The sequence below is a fragment of the Chiloscyllium plagiosum genome, chromosome 12, assembly GCF_004010195.1.
Source record: "Chiloscyllium plagiosum isolate BGI_BamShark_2017 chromosome 12, ASM401019v2, whole genome shotgun sequence".
NCBI classification, from domain to species: domain Eukaryota; kingdom Metazoa; phylum Chordata; class Chondrichthyes; order Orectolobiformes; family Hemiscylliidae; genus Chiloscyllium; species Chiloscyllium plagiosum.
The window spans coordinates 44,499,821-44,516,710 of NC_057721.1; the positions used below are offsets into that span (position 1 = coordinate 44,499,821).

At 42.7% G+C, this 16,890-nt stretch overlaps 1 protein-coding gene and 1 long non-coding RNA gene across 2 annotated transcripts in view; one reads left to right on the forward strand and one right to left on the reverse strand.

The window, feature by feature from the left end:
• The window catches only part of LOC122555184, a 12,410-nt gene extending 10,469 nt beyond the window's left edge, over nt 1–1,941 (reverse strand). Inside the window, exon 1 of the long non-coding RNA XR_006313203.1 lies at nt 1,895–1,941. This is a non-coding gene — a long non-coding RNA (uncharacterized LOC122555184). The remainder of the gene's footprint in view (nt 1–1,894) is intronic.
• The window catches only part of LOC122555183 (immunoglobulin superfamily member 3-like), a 243,563-nt gene that overhangs the window by 150,566 nt on the left and 76,107 nt on the right, over nt 1–16,890 (forward strand). Inside the window, exon 3 of the mRNA XM_043700921.1 lies at nt 13,278–13,685. Coding sequence (XP_043556856.1) covers nt 13,278–13,685 — 408 coding nt within the window. The remainder of the gene's footprint in view (nt 1–13,277; nt 13,686–16,890) is intronic.

Sequence of the window (16,890 nt, forward strand, 5' to 3'; positions counted from 1 at the left end):
CCCTCATAATTTTGTAAACCTCTATAAGATCACCCCTCAGCCTCCGAAAATAGCCCCAGCCTGTTCAGCCTCTCCGTCGCTCAAATCCTCCAACCCTGGCAACATCCTTGTAAATCTTTTCTGAACCCTTTCAAGTTTCACAACATCTTTCCGATAGGAAGGAGACCAGAATTGCATGCAATATTCCAACAGTGGCCTAACCAATGTCTTGTACAGCCGCAACATGACCACCCAACCCCTGTACTCAATACCCTGACCAATAAAGGAAAGCATACCAAGCATCATCTTCACTATCCTATCTACCTGCGACTCCACTTTCAAGGATTTATGAACATGCATTCCAAGGTCTGTTTGTTCAGCAACACTCCCTAGAACCTTACAATTAAGTGTATAAGTCCTGCTAAGATTTGCTTTCCCAAAATGTAGCACCTCGCATTTATCTGAATTAAACTCCATCTGCCACTTCTCAGCCCATTGGCCCATCTGGTCAAGATCCTGTTGTAATCTGAGGTAACCCTCTTCGCTGTCCACTACACCTCCAATTTTGGTATCATCTGCAAACTTACTAACTGTACCTCTTGTGCTCGCATCCAAATCATTTATGCAAATGACAAAAAGTAGAGGACCCAGCACCGATCCTTGTGGCACTCCATTGGTCACAGGCCTCCAGTCTGAAAAACAACCCTCGACCACTACCCTCTGTCTTCTTCCTTTGAACCAGTTCTGTATCCAAATGGCTGGTTTTCCCTGTATTCCATGAGAAGTAACCTTGCGAATCAATCTCCCATGGGGAACCTTGTCGAATGCCTTACTGAAATCCATATAGAACACATCCACCACTCTGCCCTCATCAATCCTCTTTGTTACTTCCTCAAAAGACTTAATCAAGGTTGTGAGACATGATTTTCCACGCACAAAACTATGTTGACTATCCCTAATCAGTCCTTGCCTTTCCAAATACATGTACATCCTATTCCTCAGGATTCCCTCCAACAACATGCCCACCACCGATGTCAGGCTCACTGGTCTGTAGTTCCCTGGCTTGTCTTTAGCACCCTTCCTAAACAGTGGCATCATGTTAGCCAACCTCCAGTCCTCCAGCACCTCATCTGTGACTATCGATGATACAAATATCTCAGCAAGAGGCCCAGCAATCACTTCTCTAGCTTCCCACAGAGTTCTAGGGTACACCTGACAAGGTCCTGGGGATTTATCCACCTTTATGCGTTTCAAGACATCTAGCACTTCCTCCTCTGTAATATGGACATTTTGCAAGGTGTCACCATCTATTTCCCTACATTCTATATCTTCCATATCCTTTTCCACACTAAATACTGATGCAAAATAATTATTTAGTATCTCCCCCATTTTCTACAGCTCCACACAAAGGTCACCTTGCTGATCTTTGAGGGGCCCTATTTTCTCCCTGGTTACCTTTTTGTCCTTAATGTATTTGTAAAAACCCTTTGGATTCTCCTTAATCTATTTGCCAAAGCTATCTCATGTCCCCTTTTTGCCCTCCTGACTTCCCTCTTAAGTATACTCCTACTGCCTTTATACTCTTCTAAGGATTCACTCAATCTATCCTGTCCATACCTTCCATATATTCCCTTCTTTTTCTTAACCAAACCTTCAATTTCATTAGTCATCCAGCATTCCCTATACCTACCAGCCTTTCCTTTCACCCTAACAGGAATATACTTTCACCATTTCTTGTCCCATAGCTGTGTAATTGTGAAGGAACAGAAGAAAAGCTCGTACTGCTAGTTTTCTACTGTCACTCATTGCTATTGTCATCATCTTTTAGTCATAAGTTCTGTATGCTTTGTCTCTGTTTCCCTAAGTAAAGGCCCCAATATAACAATCCTGTATCACAAACTAATTTTGAACTCACAGCTTCCAGGTTTGCCAGCCTGAGAAATGTTATTCCTTAGATAGGTGTGGCCTCATCCTCTAACTGGGTCATCTGCTTGGTGCATCAGAGACCTCTGTCTGGAGCCTGCTGCTCTATGTCATCGTATGCCAACTTCTACTCGAAGAAGAATTCATAAATATTAAATAGCAGCAGCAATCTTTGATGCTTATCTCATTTGACTGTGAGTGTGTAGTGAAATAGAAGAATGAAGCATTGGAGGCAAGTTTCAAAGGGCCAGCATGCGTTGCAAGATGTGAGAGAATGCTAAACAGAAGTGTGTGTGGCAGAGAAGCTTCCTTGTACTTGGAATAGTGTGACTTTGTAGTCTCAATGATGTTAACCTCAACATTGAGAAGGCAGTGTTGAATGTTTTCTAAGGGTATCAGAAAGTTGGCAGGGTACTTAATCAGCTGGTTGCATTCTCTTGCTGTACTGGTGAGATTATAAAGTTTCTGCTTCCATTTTTAGCAGTGGGGGCTTGATCCTTAATCATAAAATCCCTACGTGTGGAAGCAGGCCATTTGGCCCATTGAGTCCACACTGACCCTCCGAAGAGCATCCCACCCAGATCCACCTCCTTGCCCTATCCCAGTAACCCTGCATTTCCCACAAATTTAATGTAATAAAGATGCTGATATTTGCCTTTTCTTTTCCTTCCATGTGACATGGCAAAACTCCATCCCTTTTTCTGTCCCACTGTATTTCAGTAAAGACCATTTCATATGGCAATTTGCAAAATTTGAAAATCTTGTTCTCCTTTGTTAGTTGCAATTTTTGCCACCCACAGAACCTTCCTCCTTTTAATCATATGCCAGTTTCCGGTTCTGTTCCACATTCCTGACCTTCCCTCCATGCCATCGTAGATTTTTAAGACCTATGGGTTAGGTCCTGTTTTGGCCAAGATTCCTATTCTATTTCCTACTCAATTATTTACAGGAACTGACCCAGGCCACTGACAAGCTCAACCTCCTGTGGGGCCAACAGCTAGCAGTCCTGTACCCATCCATAGGGCAATGCACATTTCAAGCCCTGTGCCCTGAGTTCTGTATGGAGACACCAATTTGAGCTGTGTTCATGTAAAGAACATTACCAATGTTGTTCATTGTTAGAATAATTTGAAGTTGTAAGTGAGCCTCTGAATGAAGCACTGGTCTGCTTTCTTTTTATGTTTAGGTTTGCTTGGGTTGGTGACATCATTTCCTGTGGCAATGTCATTTCCTGTTCTTTTTCTCAGGGGGTAGTAAATGGGATCCACGTCAATGTGTTTGTTGATAGCGGTTGGAATGCCATGCTTCTAGGAATTCTCGTAGAACATAGAACATAGAACAATTCAGCACAGAACAGGCACTTCAGCCCTTGATGTTGTGCTGACCTGTGAACTAATCTAAACCCATCCCCCTACACTATCCTATCATCATCCATGTGCTTACACAAGGATTGTTTAAATGCCCCTAATGTGGCTGAGTTAACTACATTGGCAGGCAGGGCATCCCACGCCCTTACCACTCTCTGAGTAAAGAACTTGCCTCTGACAACTGTCTTAAATCTATCACCCTTGAATTTGTCACTATGCCACCTCATACAAGCTGATGCCATCATTCTAGCAAAAAGACTTTCACTCTCTACTATACCTAATCCCCTGATCATCTTGTATATCTCTATCAAATTTCCTCTTAGCCGCCTTCTCTCCAATGAGAACAGATGCAAGTCCCTCAGCCTTTCCTCATAAGACCTTCCCTCCAGACCAGGCAACATCCTGGTAAGTCTCCTCTGCACCTTTTCCAATGCTTCCACATCCTTCATGTATTGGGGCGACCAAAACAATACACAATATTCCAAGTGCGGCCGCACTAGCGTTTTGTATAATTGCAGCATGACGTTACGGCTCCGGAACTCAATTTCTCTACCAATAAAACCTAACACACCGTATGCCTTCTTAACAGCACTATCAATCTGGGTGACAACTTTCAGAGATCTATGTAAATGGATTTCAAGATCCCTCTGCGCATCTACACTACCAAGAATCTTTCCATTGACCCGGTATTCTGCCTTACTGTTTTTCTTCCCAAAGTGAATCACCTCACATTTATCTGCATTGAACTCCATTTGCCACCTCTCAGTCCAATTCTGCAGTTTATCCAAGTCCTCCTGCAATCTGCAACATTCTTCCACACTGTCCACTACTCCACCAACTTTAGTGTCATCTTCAAACTTACTAACCCATCTACCTGCATCCAAGTTATTTATAAAAATAACAAACAGATCCTTGTAGTACACCACTAGCAACCGGACTGCATCAACCACCACTTGCTGCCTTCTTACAGAAAGCCAGTTTCTAATCCATACTGCTACATCACCCTCAATCACATGCCTCTGCATTTCTCCAACAGCCTACCATGCGGAACCTTGTGAAAAGCTTTACTGAAGTCCATGTACACCACATCAACTGTCCTACCCTCATCCACATGCTTGGTCACCTCAAAAAAAACTCAATGAGGTTTGTGAGACATGACCGGCCCATGACAAAACAATGTTGACTACCTGAAATCTAATTGTTGCTTGCTAGATGATTATAAATCCTATCTCTTATAATACTTTCCAAAACTTTTCCTACAACAGACATAAGACTCACTGGTCTATATTACCTGGGTCATCTCTACTGCCTTTCTTGAACAAGGACACAACATTTACAATCCTCCAGTCCTCTGGTACTAAACCAGTAAACAATGATAGCTCAAAGATCAAGGCCAAAGGCTCCGCCATCTCCTCCCTAGCTTGCCAGAGAATCCTCGGATAAATCCCATCTGGCTCAGGGGACTTGTCTACTTTCATTCCTTCTAGAATTGATAACACCTCTTCCTTACTAACCTCGATCCTTTCTAGTCTAATATCCTGTATCCCATTCTTCTACTCTTCAATATTCTCCTTTTCCTGAGTAAAAACAGTTGAGATTTAGCACCTCTCCAGTCCACACACAACTTTCCACTTCTGTCTTTGACCGCCTCAATTCCTACCCTAGTCGTCCATTTATTCCTCACCTTTCTATAGAAAGCTTTAGGGTTCTCCTTTATTCTACCTGCTAAAGACTGCTCATGTCCTGTCCTTGCTCTTATTAACTCTCTCTTTAAATCCTTCCCAGCTAATCTGCAACTCTCAATCGCCTCATTTGAACCATCTCGTCTCAACATCACATACGCCTCCTTCTTCCTCTTAACAAGAGATACAATTTCTTTAGTTAACCACAGTTCCCTTACCTTCTCACTTCCTACCTGCCTGACAGTGACATACAATATCTGTTCCTTAAACCAGCTCCATATTTCGAATGTCCCCATCCCCTGCATTTTGCTACCCCATTCTATGCATCCTAAGTCTTGCCTATTCGTACTGTAATTGCCCTTCCCCCATCTATAACTCTTGCCCTGTGACATGTACCTATCCCTTTCCATTGCTAAACTAAACGTAACAGAATTATGGTCACTCTCTCCAAAGTGCTCACCTACCACTAAATCAAATGCCTGGCCTGGTTCATTACCAAGCACCAGATCCAGTGTGGCCTCCCCTCTTGTTGGCCCTTCGACATACTGTGTCAGGAAACCCTCCTGCACACATTGGACAAAAGCTGATCCATCCGACGTACCAGAGTTATAGTATTTCTACTCAATGTTGGTGAAGTTAAAGTCCCCCATAATGACCACCCTGTTCCTTTCACTTCTACCCAGAATCGTTTTTCAGATCCTCTCCTCCACATCCCTGGAACTTTGCGGAGGCCTATAAAAATTCCCCAGCAATGTGACCTCTCCTCTCCTATTTCTAACCTCAGTCCATACCACCCCAGTAGACAAGTCCTTGTCAAAAGTCCTTTCAGCCACCATTATACTGTTCTTGACTAACAAGGCCATACCTCCTCTTCTTTTATCACCTTTCCTGTTCTTAATGAAAGATCTAAACCCTGGAACCTGCAACATCCATTCCTGACCCTGCTCTATCCATTTCTCCGAAATGGCCACAACATCGAAGTTCCAGGTACCTATCCATGCTGCAAGCTCACCTACCTTATTCCGGATACTCCTGGTATTGAAGTAGACACACTTCAAACCAGCTTGCTGTCTGCCAGCACACTCCTGTGACCGTGAAATCCTGCCCATGCCTTCCCTACTCTCATCCTCCTGTGTACTGGAACTACATCTCTGGTTCCCATCCCCCGGCTGAGCTAATTTAAATCCATCCGAATAGCACTAGCAAATTTACCACCCAGGATATTAGTACCCCTCTGGTTCAACTGAAGACCATCCTGTTTGTAGAGGTCCACCTTCCCCAGAATGAGCCTCAATTACCTGAAACCCTCCATCCTGCACCATCCCTGAAGCCACGTATTCAGCTGATATCTCTCTCTATTCCTTGCCTCACTATCATGTGGAACAGGCAACAAACCAGAGCTTCCATCCTAGCTCCCTGAAATCCTGCCTTACATCACTATCCCTCTTTCTGCCCATGTCATTAGTACCTATGTAGACCACGACATGGGGCTGGTCACTCTCTCCCTTCAGGACCCCAAAGACATGATCCAAGACATCATGGACCCTGGCACCTGGGAGGCAACACTCCAACCGTGAGTCTCGTTGGTTCCCAACAAACCTTCTATCTGACCCTCTAACAATTGAGTCCCCAATGACTAAGACTCTCCTCCATTCCCTCCTTCCCTTCTGTGCAACAGGGGCAGACTCTGTGCCAGAGAGATGCACCCCACTGCATGCCTTTGGTAAGTCGGTGCCACCACCCCCCCAACAGTATCTAAAACGGTGTACTTGTTTTTCAGGGGAATGACCATAAGGGATTGTTGCACTGACTGTTTTTTCCCCTTTCGAACAGTTACCCAGCTTTCTTCGTGCAGGGAGTAACTGCTTCCCCGTAAATCTTATCTATCACAGCTTCTGCCTCCCGAATGATCCAAAGTTCATCCACCTCCCGCTCAAGTTCCCTAACACGGTCTTGGAGGAGTGAGGGTTGGGTGCCTTCCTGCAGATGTACTTGAATGGGACACTAATGATGTTCCTCACCTCAAACATAATGCAGGAGGAACATTCCTCTCCCTGCACTGCCATCCCTGCTAGTCTCCTTTTCAGAATGTAGAAAAGAAGAGAAGCTTACGTGATGTGTCACCATGAATGTCGCTGTTTAGCTTGTCCTAGGATGAATGTGTTGTCCCTGTCGAAGTGGTGTCCTTCCTCATCTGTATGCAAGGATACTAGTGAGAGTGGGTCATGTCCTTTTGTGGCTAGTTGATGTTCATGTATCCTGGTGGCTTGTTTTCTGCCTGTTTGTCCAATGTAGTGTTTGTTACCGTTCTTGCAAGGTGTTTTGTAAATGACATTAGTTTTACTAGTTGTCTGTATAGGGTCTTTCAACTTCATTTGCTGCTGTTTTATTGTGTTGGCGGGTTTGTGGGCTACCATGATGCCAAGAGGTCTGAGTAGTCTGGCAGTCATTTCCTGAGATGTCTTTGATGTAGGGGAGATTGGCTAGGTTTTCTGGACATGCTTGTTGGGGTTTGTTACTGAGAAATTGGCAGATTGTGTTCATTGGCTACCTGTTCTTTTTGAATACACGGTATAGGTGATTTTCCTCTGCTCTGCGTAGTTCCTCTGTGCTATAGTTTGTGGTGGCTTGTTAAAATAATGTTCTGATGCAGCCTCGCTTGTGGGTGTTGGGGTGATTGCTTCTGTAGTTCAGTATTTGGTCCATATGTATTGTTTTCCTGTAGATGCTGGTTTGAAGTTCCCCATTGGCTGTTCGCTCTACTGTGACATCTAGGAATGGCAGTTTGTTGTTGTTTTCCTCCTCTTTAGTAAATTTTATGCCAGTAAGGTATTATTGATGGTCTTGAAGGTTTCCTCTAATTTGTTTTCTTTGGGTCCATGTGACAGACCCAAAGTTTGGCTTGGATGGTTGACAGAACTATTTGTTTGAGTCTCTGCATTACTGCCTCTGCCAAGAACTCTGATATCGGAGATCCCATGGGTGTTTCGTTGGGTTGTCTGTAGGTTTTGTTATTGAAGGTGAAGTGGGTGGTAAAGCATAGGCCCACTAGCTTGACGATGTTGTCCTTGCTGAGGAAGTTGGTGATGTTTGGTGTATATTTGTTTGGTTCTTCTAATAATGTAGTCAGTGCTTCCTTGGCCAGGTTGATGTTGATGGATGTGAACAGGGGTGTTACATCAAAGGAGATCATTATTTCATCCTCTTCTGTCTTGGTGTCTTTGATGGTCTTCAGGAATTCTTGGGTGGAGTGGAGGGAGTGGCATGTTTCAGTCTTTTGTTTAGCTCCTTGGCCAATCTGGAAGTTGATGTTCCAGGTAGCAAGACTATGGGTCTGAGAGGGGCTCCTGGTTTGTGAATTTTGGGTAATCCATAGAAACGTGGTGTGTTGGATCCATCTGATTTCATTTTATGGAAGTCAGTCTTATTTCCTTTCATGTGTATTGAGTGTATTTCCTTCCTTTTTCCTGCTTTGGTGCGACTATCTGTCTGATGGTTTGCTGGATTTCCTCTGTGAGTTGGTTGTCTTTTAGCATTGTTTCTAATACTGCCAAGAAATCTTTCTTGTCTACATTCCCAAAGTTGTAATTTAATCCTCTTACTAAGATAGCTTTTTCAGTGTCTGTTAAGAGTCGGTCAGATAAGTTTTTTATCCATGCTTCTGTATTGACTGTATTGTTATTTTAGAGTCATAGAGTTATACAGATGTACAACATGGAAACAACTTCGGTCCAACCCGCCCATGCCGACCAGATATCCCAACCCAATCTAGTCCAATCTGCCAGCACCCGGCCCATATCCCTTCAAACCCTTTCTAATCATATACCCATCCAAATGCCTCTTAAATGTTGTAGTTGTACCATTTTCCACCACTTCCTCTGGCGGCTCATTCCATACACGTAGCTCCCACTGCGTGAAAATATTGCCCCATTGGTCTCTTTTATATCTTTCCCCTCTCACCCTAAACCTATGCCCTCTAGTTCTGGACCCCCCAACCCCAGGGAAAAAAACTATCCTATCTATGCCACTCATGATTTTGTAAACCTCTATAAGGTCACCCGTCAGCCTCCGATGCTCCAGGGAAAACAGCCCCAGCCTGTTCAGCTTCTCCCTATAGCTCAGATCCTCCAACCCTGGCAACATCCTTGTAAATCTTTTCTGAACCCTTTCAAGTTTCACAACATCTTTCCGATAGGAAGGAGACAAGAATTGCACGCAGTACTCCAATAGTGGCCTAATCAATGTCCTGTACAGCTGCAACTTGACCTCCCAACTCCAGTACTCAGTACTCTTCTGACCATTTTGTGTAAGTTTGTCTATTGCTTTCTGCAAGTCTAGTTTTTTTGTTTTCTGTGTTTGTCATTGTCTAATGTCTACTATTTGTTGTACTGTGTCTGTCCATTCATGGTCTGTTGCATTTATGAGTAAAGATTTTGGCACAAAATGTCCCAGTTATATTTATGAAGTCTGTTGAGGGCATCATTATTCATTTCTCTAAGCATTCTGCTGCCGTTTTGCTCTGCTATTCTTTTGGCTAGTGGGGTGTTAAGGGGAGGTTTGTATTTAAGACATTTAGGTAGTATCTGTTTCCTTAGGCATTCGTTCAGGCAGTACAGCTATTTGCAGCTTTCATGCACCCATAGACATTAGCATGTTTTGAGAAGGTTTGTAGCTCAGGTTGAGGTTCTTGATATAGGTTTGCTCACTGAGCTGGAAGGTTTGTTTTCAGATGTTTTGTCGACATACTAGATATTATTAGTGAGCCTCTGGATGAGGCACTGGTTACATGGCCCACTTTCTTTTTATGCATTTAGGTTTCCTTGGGTTGGTGATGTCATTTGCTATTGTGACATCATTTTAGAATATAGCATATAGAACATAGAATACCATTTTCTATGGTAATGTCATTTCCTGTTCTTTTTCTCAGGGGGTGGTAAATGGGATCCAAGTCAATGTGTTTGTTGATAGAGTTCCGGTTAGAATGCCATGCTTCTAGGAATTCTTGTGCATGTCTCTGTTTGGCTTGTCCTAGGATGGATGTGTTGTCCCACTCAAAGTGGTGTCCTTCATTATCTGTATGTAAGGACACTCAACAACAACCCAAACAAGCAAGACAAAACACATCCAGAAACCCTAGCCACTCTTCCCTACATCAAAAACTTCTCAGAAATGACTGCCAGACTACTCAGACCTCTTGGTATCATGGTAGCCCACAAACCTACCAACACATTAAAACAGCGGCGAATGAACTTGAAAGATCCTCGACAGACAACAAGCAAAACTAATTTCAATTACAAAATACCTTGCAACAGCTGTAACATACACTACATTGGACAAACAGGGAAAACTAGCCACCAGGATGTATAAACATCAACTAGTCACAAAAGGACATGACACACTCTCACTAGTATCCTTACATACAGATGAGGAAGAAAACCACTTTGACTGGGACAACATTGTCCATCCTAGGACAAGCCAAACAGAGACACGCATGAGAGTTCCTAGAAGCATGGCATTCCAACTGGAACTTTATCAACAACCACATTGACTTGGATCCCATTTATCACGCCCTGGAAAAAAAAGAAAATGACATTACCACAGGAAATGATGCCACCACAGGAAATGATATCACCAACCCAAGGAAGCCTAAACACATAAAATGAAAGTGGGCCATTCCACCAGTGCTTCATCCAGAGGCTCATTGATGATGTTACCTAGTATGGTGACAAAACGTCTGAAAATGAACCTTCCAGCTCAGTGAGCAAACCTACATCCAAAATAAATGAAATAATGGCATGGTTTCTCAAATAACTAGACTTGTTCTGGAGATTGTGATGTTACGAAATGGGGTAAGCCCTCCTGCTTAATTTAAAACCAGCAACACAGAAAATATTTATCCTGTGCAGTAGTCTATAAAAATTTGACTGGCCAAGAAATATTTAAAGTAAAAATTAACAACTTGATTTCTTAAAGTATAACAGAGAATAATTAACTAACACTATGTATAGGTCCTTACTCTAACCTATCTTTTATCTCCCTTCTATAATACTAGTCTGATAAAACTCCTAATTAAGATTTATAAAACAAGACTTCTTATCTCAAAACCAGGCAGCTTTTGTTTCTTTTATTTGGATCTTCCTGTGTGTTGTTTTCTTCTTCTTAGGAATTTCTGTGTCACAGGTTACTGATTGAAAAGGTACCTTTTAAGAGAGCTATTTTTTAGGCAGTCTGTTTACATTCTGGGCTTGGCAGTTCTCCTTTCAACTGTTCAATTTTTCCCGGTTTTATACCCCCCAAAGCATCGGATTATGTCATTGGCTTTTAAGATTGTCAATATACTAAATACAAACTGGATTGGAATTTGGTATTTTTCTGGGTATAATTTAAACTGATTGTCCAAATTCAAATTTGTTTTTGTCTCCACGTAACAAGCTAGTCGAGTTGTTCGACCAAGTGTTACATTGTTATCTTATTGAGAACACTTGGTGCTATGTCTGGTGGTTCTACAGCTTTTAACTCTCCTACTGGTAGTTCTACAGCTTTTAACTCTTACAACTTCATAACAGTGACACTGAAAAAAATGTCAATCAACCTAGACTTGGTACAGAAGGAGAAGATGGCCCCAAATTACCCCAGGGTGGGTCGTTTCATCAAAATAAACCAGTGTCTCTATTTTGCCAGGTCATTGGTAATGTTGATATTTCCCATTTGGCCTTTTTAAAGGAAGGGGCTCCTGTCTGTTCCTTACATGGCTAACATTGTCAGCTCTTTTGATAGGAGATTCCACTTTTCTAGCTCGGCATGAACCTGGTGAAATTCTGGCAGACAGAACACTGACTGCAATAAGGCATATGAGTCCCAGATGGTACAAGTATACCTCTACTTTGGGGAGGAGCATCCATGCAGGGAAAACCGCCTGTATCTCTGAAGCAAAGCTGAACTTGTTCATAAATCGAATAAGGAATGGAGAGTTCAAAAAGAGCACTGTTGAGTCCTGGGGGGTGGTATGGGAAGGCTGCTGGGCAACCATTACCACCTCTCCGCCCGCCCCCATTTGTATATTTGTATATTTCTATACATTTGTACATTTCAGCTACCTGGGTGGGACAAGCAAGTTTCAAAGCTGTGACTTGAGATGCCTTCTGTTGAGTCTGAAATTCCCTGTAGGGTCAGCACTTGGAGGACATTGGAATTGCTAGAATTTTCTATTTGAAATTGAGACCCCCACACATCAGAAAAGCATTTGAGTTATGCCAGAAACTTGGAATGTTGAGAATCCTATTGGAGGGTTCTTAGTGATTCAAACCTCCTGGTGCATTGGAAGATTGGATAGAATGGACATAGGTAAGTTAATGCTTGTTCATTTTAGAATAGCAAATTGAAATTGCAGCATGAGATATCAGTGTACAAATGCTAAATATATATGTTTGTAAGCCTACCCGCTAATTTTAGCAGGTAGAGTTATAGACCAAAACATTAATGTGCTAATATCCATGATATGATTCTTAGAATTTGAAAGACAATTAGAGTCAAATACAAGAGCTAAGACAGCTTCATGGGTTGATATTTTCCCCTTGTAAGTAATGCTAATCTCCACCTCTTTCCTAGCTTCTGTCTATTCTGGGAGGTGATGATCAAGTGGTATTATCACTGACCTGTTAATCTGGTGACCCAAGTCTAGTGACCATGGGGCCTGGATTCAAATCCTGCTACAACAATTGGGGGAATTTGAATTCAATAAAAGTCTAGAATTAGGAGTCTGATGGTCAATGTGAAACCTGTTGTCAATAGTTGGAAAAATTCACCTGGTTTACTAATGTCCTTTAGTGAAGGAAACAGCCATCCTTATCTGGTCTGGCCTACACGTGACTACAGATCCGCAGCAATGCAGTTGACTCTTAACTGCCCTCTGGGCGACTAGGGATTGGCAACAAATGCTGGTCTCATGATGCCTTCATGCTGTGAATGAATTTAAAAAGAATTACAACTTTTGACTCAATTTTCGTTTCCAATTGAAATATTCCTTTAACACTGGAAAGCAGTAATTACTCATGAACATTTTCATACTGGGAATCAATGGTGCTTTGTAGGCAGCTTCCTGTGAAGTTTAAAATTAAGCAAGTTTTGAAATGTAAGACAGAATTGTAAGATGTCCTTTTTCTCCCCATCGCATCGTACCTGCAAAGTGTACTAGCATTGCCTATCTATAAACTATATACAGTTTCTCAAATCATTGGTAGCCAAATATTCATCCTTAATGTGTGAACTTAGTATTTTAAGATATATTTTTGTTTAATCATTAATCATTTTTTTCTCTTTTTCTTAGTTATTCCAGACACACTCAGTGCAACATCGGTACCCCAGACCCTGGATAAAGTTGAAGGTGACTCCCTGGAACTGGTCTGTGAAGTATCTAAACAAACAGCACAGCACACACACGTGGCTGTCACATGGTACATACAGAAGGGAAATCAGAACCTCAAGGTCATCTCTCTCACACGAGATTTCATCCTACGTTCTGGAGATTCATACAAACAAAGGCAGGCATCAGGAGATGTACGATTGGATAAGATTGGAGCGACTTCATTCAAACTCACCATCTATAAACTGCAGGCATTTGATCAAGGAGAGTTCTACTGTGAGGCTAGAGAATGGATCCAAGACCCAGATCGGTCTTGGTTCACCATAGCTACCAAGCGCACTGACAAAACAATTGTGAATATAAAAGCTACCGGTAAGTGGTTGTCATTGAAAATGTGATCACCATAGCTATTATAGGAGCAAGTAGAGAATAATGCATTGTGGGCATATAACATACAGTGTGAGAAAGGTAGCACTAAAATAGTTAGGTCAGGTTCCTGGAGCAACAAGAAATGGTTATCTCCTGAATGCACTCTGAAAGACAGAACACATTAGCCATTGATGCCAACCAGAGGGTAAGTATGGAGCTGAGTAGAAATATTAGAGAATAGCCATACGCAATTACTTATATAAACAATTGGTTAGATAGTAATGCCCTTAACCTATTTGTCAGTTACATTTAGTTGCACACAACTGAGTTAACATTCAACATTGATAAATTTCTCAAACACCATAGGCTAAGGGAAGATGCATTAAATACAGAAAGCTGCGTCAGCTTGGCTTCATGAAATTGGCCCACCCTGGGAGGTTTTACGAACAGCAGAGCTGGATGTTTTCTGATAGGGGCTATAGACAGGTTCTACATGAATTTGAAAAGGCAAGGTCTGACGAGGGATAGTCAGCATAGCTTTGTGGTTGGGAAATTGTGTCTCAAAAATTTAATTGAGTTTTTTGAAGAGGTGGCCAAAAATATAGATTAAGGCAGAGGGGTAAAGAGTATAGGTTTAAGGTGCTAGGGAAAAAAATTAAAAGAGACCTGAAGGGGCAATATTTTCACACAGAAGGTATTTTTATATTAGATTAAATTCCCTACAGTATGGAAACAGGCCCTTCGGCCCAACAAGTCCACACCGACCCTTCTAAGAGTAACCCATCCAGACCCATTCCCCTACACTGTATTTACCCATGACTAATGCACCTAACATGATGGGCAATTTATCATGGCCAATTCACCTGACCTGCACATCTTTGGATTGTGGGAGGAAACTGGAGGGTGGTGTGTATATGGAACGAGCTGCCAGAGGAAATGCAGGTACAATTGCAACACTTAAAAGGACATTTGGATAGGTAGATGGATAGGAAAGGTTTAGACAGTTATGGGCCAAACACAGGCAAATTGGGAAATTTGGCTGGCATGGACAAGATTGGCCGAAGAGAATGTTTCCATGCTGTATGACCTAACAGGGCAATTAGCATTGTGTCAGTGGTGGATTAACTGCTTGCCACTTGTCACTTAAGTCAAGGTGCCCTCCCTCCCAGTGAATGCCCAGGTAGAGGACGGGGGACTGGGGTAGAGTTGTTTTTTTTAAAGCAAAGTGGGGACTACAGACAGGGAGGACACACCCTACAGTTTCCCAGCAATTTCTCCTTAGAGAGCTTTCTTGTCAAGCACTGAGGCCTATTTTTTATTAAAGATGTTTCTGCTGCCATCTGGACTCTGTGCCCCAACTCCTGGTAGTGCTGCTGAGTTTTCAATCCTCTGTAATAAAAACAAGACAGTGGAGAAACTCAGTGGATCTGACAGCATCTGTGGGGGATGGGGAGACAGTGCTAACTTTTTGAGTCCAAAATAACTCTTCAATTCTAATTCTAGAGATGCTCTGCTGAGACTTTTTAAAAATCTAGAGCAGAGCTAAGTAAGAACAGTCCCAACTACCTGTAGTGAGGGAGGAAAGGTGGTTAGTGACGATATTTTGATAAATTGTTAAAGATCACAAGGAGAATGAGCTGGGGAATTGATTGTAAAGGTGAGAATATTATGCTACAGTTAAATAGTCATTGGTGAGACCACATCAATTTTGATCTCCTTATTTAAGAAAGGACATAATTGCAACATAAGTAGTTCAAAGAAGGTCCACTCAACTGATTCCTGGTATTAAGTGGTTATCTTAGAGGATAGTTTAGGTCTGTATCGATTGAAGTTTAGAAGAATAAATAGTGTTTCTAGGAGAGACTAGAAATAGGGAACACAACTTAAACAACACAGAATCACAGAATTATTGCAATGTGGAAGGAGCTCATACGGTCCATCCTCCCTGCACCAGCTCAGTTATCTAGTACAGCTGTTATATAAATAAGAAGAAATTTTTCCTTTATCAAATTCTCTTCTCTGTGCTGGAGACAAGGTCATTGAACATTTTTACAACTGTATTAGATGGGTTTTTGATTAACAACAGAGTCAAGTAGGAAGTAGATAGGGAAGTAGGTGGGGGGTGGAGGGGGTGGAGTAGTATTATCGCTAGACTGTTAATCCCAATAATGTTCTAGGGACCAAGGTTCCTATCCAACCATGATTAAAATGATAAAGAATAATGTCTGGAATTAAGAGTCTAATGATGAACTCAAATCTATTGTCAATTGCTACAAAAACCCATCTAGTTTACTCATATCCTTTTACAGACCTCATCACCAGGGGCATATTTTCCTCCCCATCCCTACCTGCGTTCCACAGAGACCGTTGCCTCTGCGACTCCCTTGTTAGGTCATGCTCCCCCACCAACTCAGCCTCCATTCCCAGCACCTTCCTTGCTGCCGCACCCACACCTACCACCAACACCCCTCCCCACCCCAAACCTTTCAACCAATGCCCCAAAGGATCCTTCCACATTCGGCAGAGATTCTCCTGCACCTCAACACAAGTCATCTACTGTGTCCGTTGCTCTCGATGTGGTTTCCTCTACAATGGAGAGACAGGATGCCACCTTGCAATATCTCTGGGACACATGCACTAAACAACCCCACCACCTTGTTGCCAAACACTTCAACTTTCCTTCACTCTCAGCCAAGGATATGCAAGTCCAGGGCCTCCTCCAACACCAAATGCTAGCCTTCCGACACCTAGAGGAAGAACACCTCATCTTCCGCCTTGGGACCTTCCAACCGCACAGGATCAATGTTGATTTCACCGGTTTCCTCATCTCCCCTACCCCCACCTTATCCTAGATCCAAACCCCCCAACTCGGCACCACCCTCTGTCCTACCTGTCCATCTTCCTTCCTATCTGCTCCAACCTCCTTTCCGACCTATCACCATCACCCCCCACATTCATCTACCTACCGCATTCCCAGCTACCTTCTCCCCAGCCCCAGCCCCCTCCCATGTATCTCTCAGCCCCCTTGGGCCACCTCCACATTTCTGATGAAGTGCTTATACTCAAAACATCAATTCTCCTGCTCCTTGGATGCTGCCTGACTGGCTGTGCTTTTCCAGCGTCACACTTTTTAACTCTGATCTCCAGCATCTGTAGTCCTCACTTTCTCCCTAATCATGTCCTTTAGGAAAGGAAACTACCATGCTTA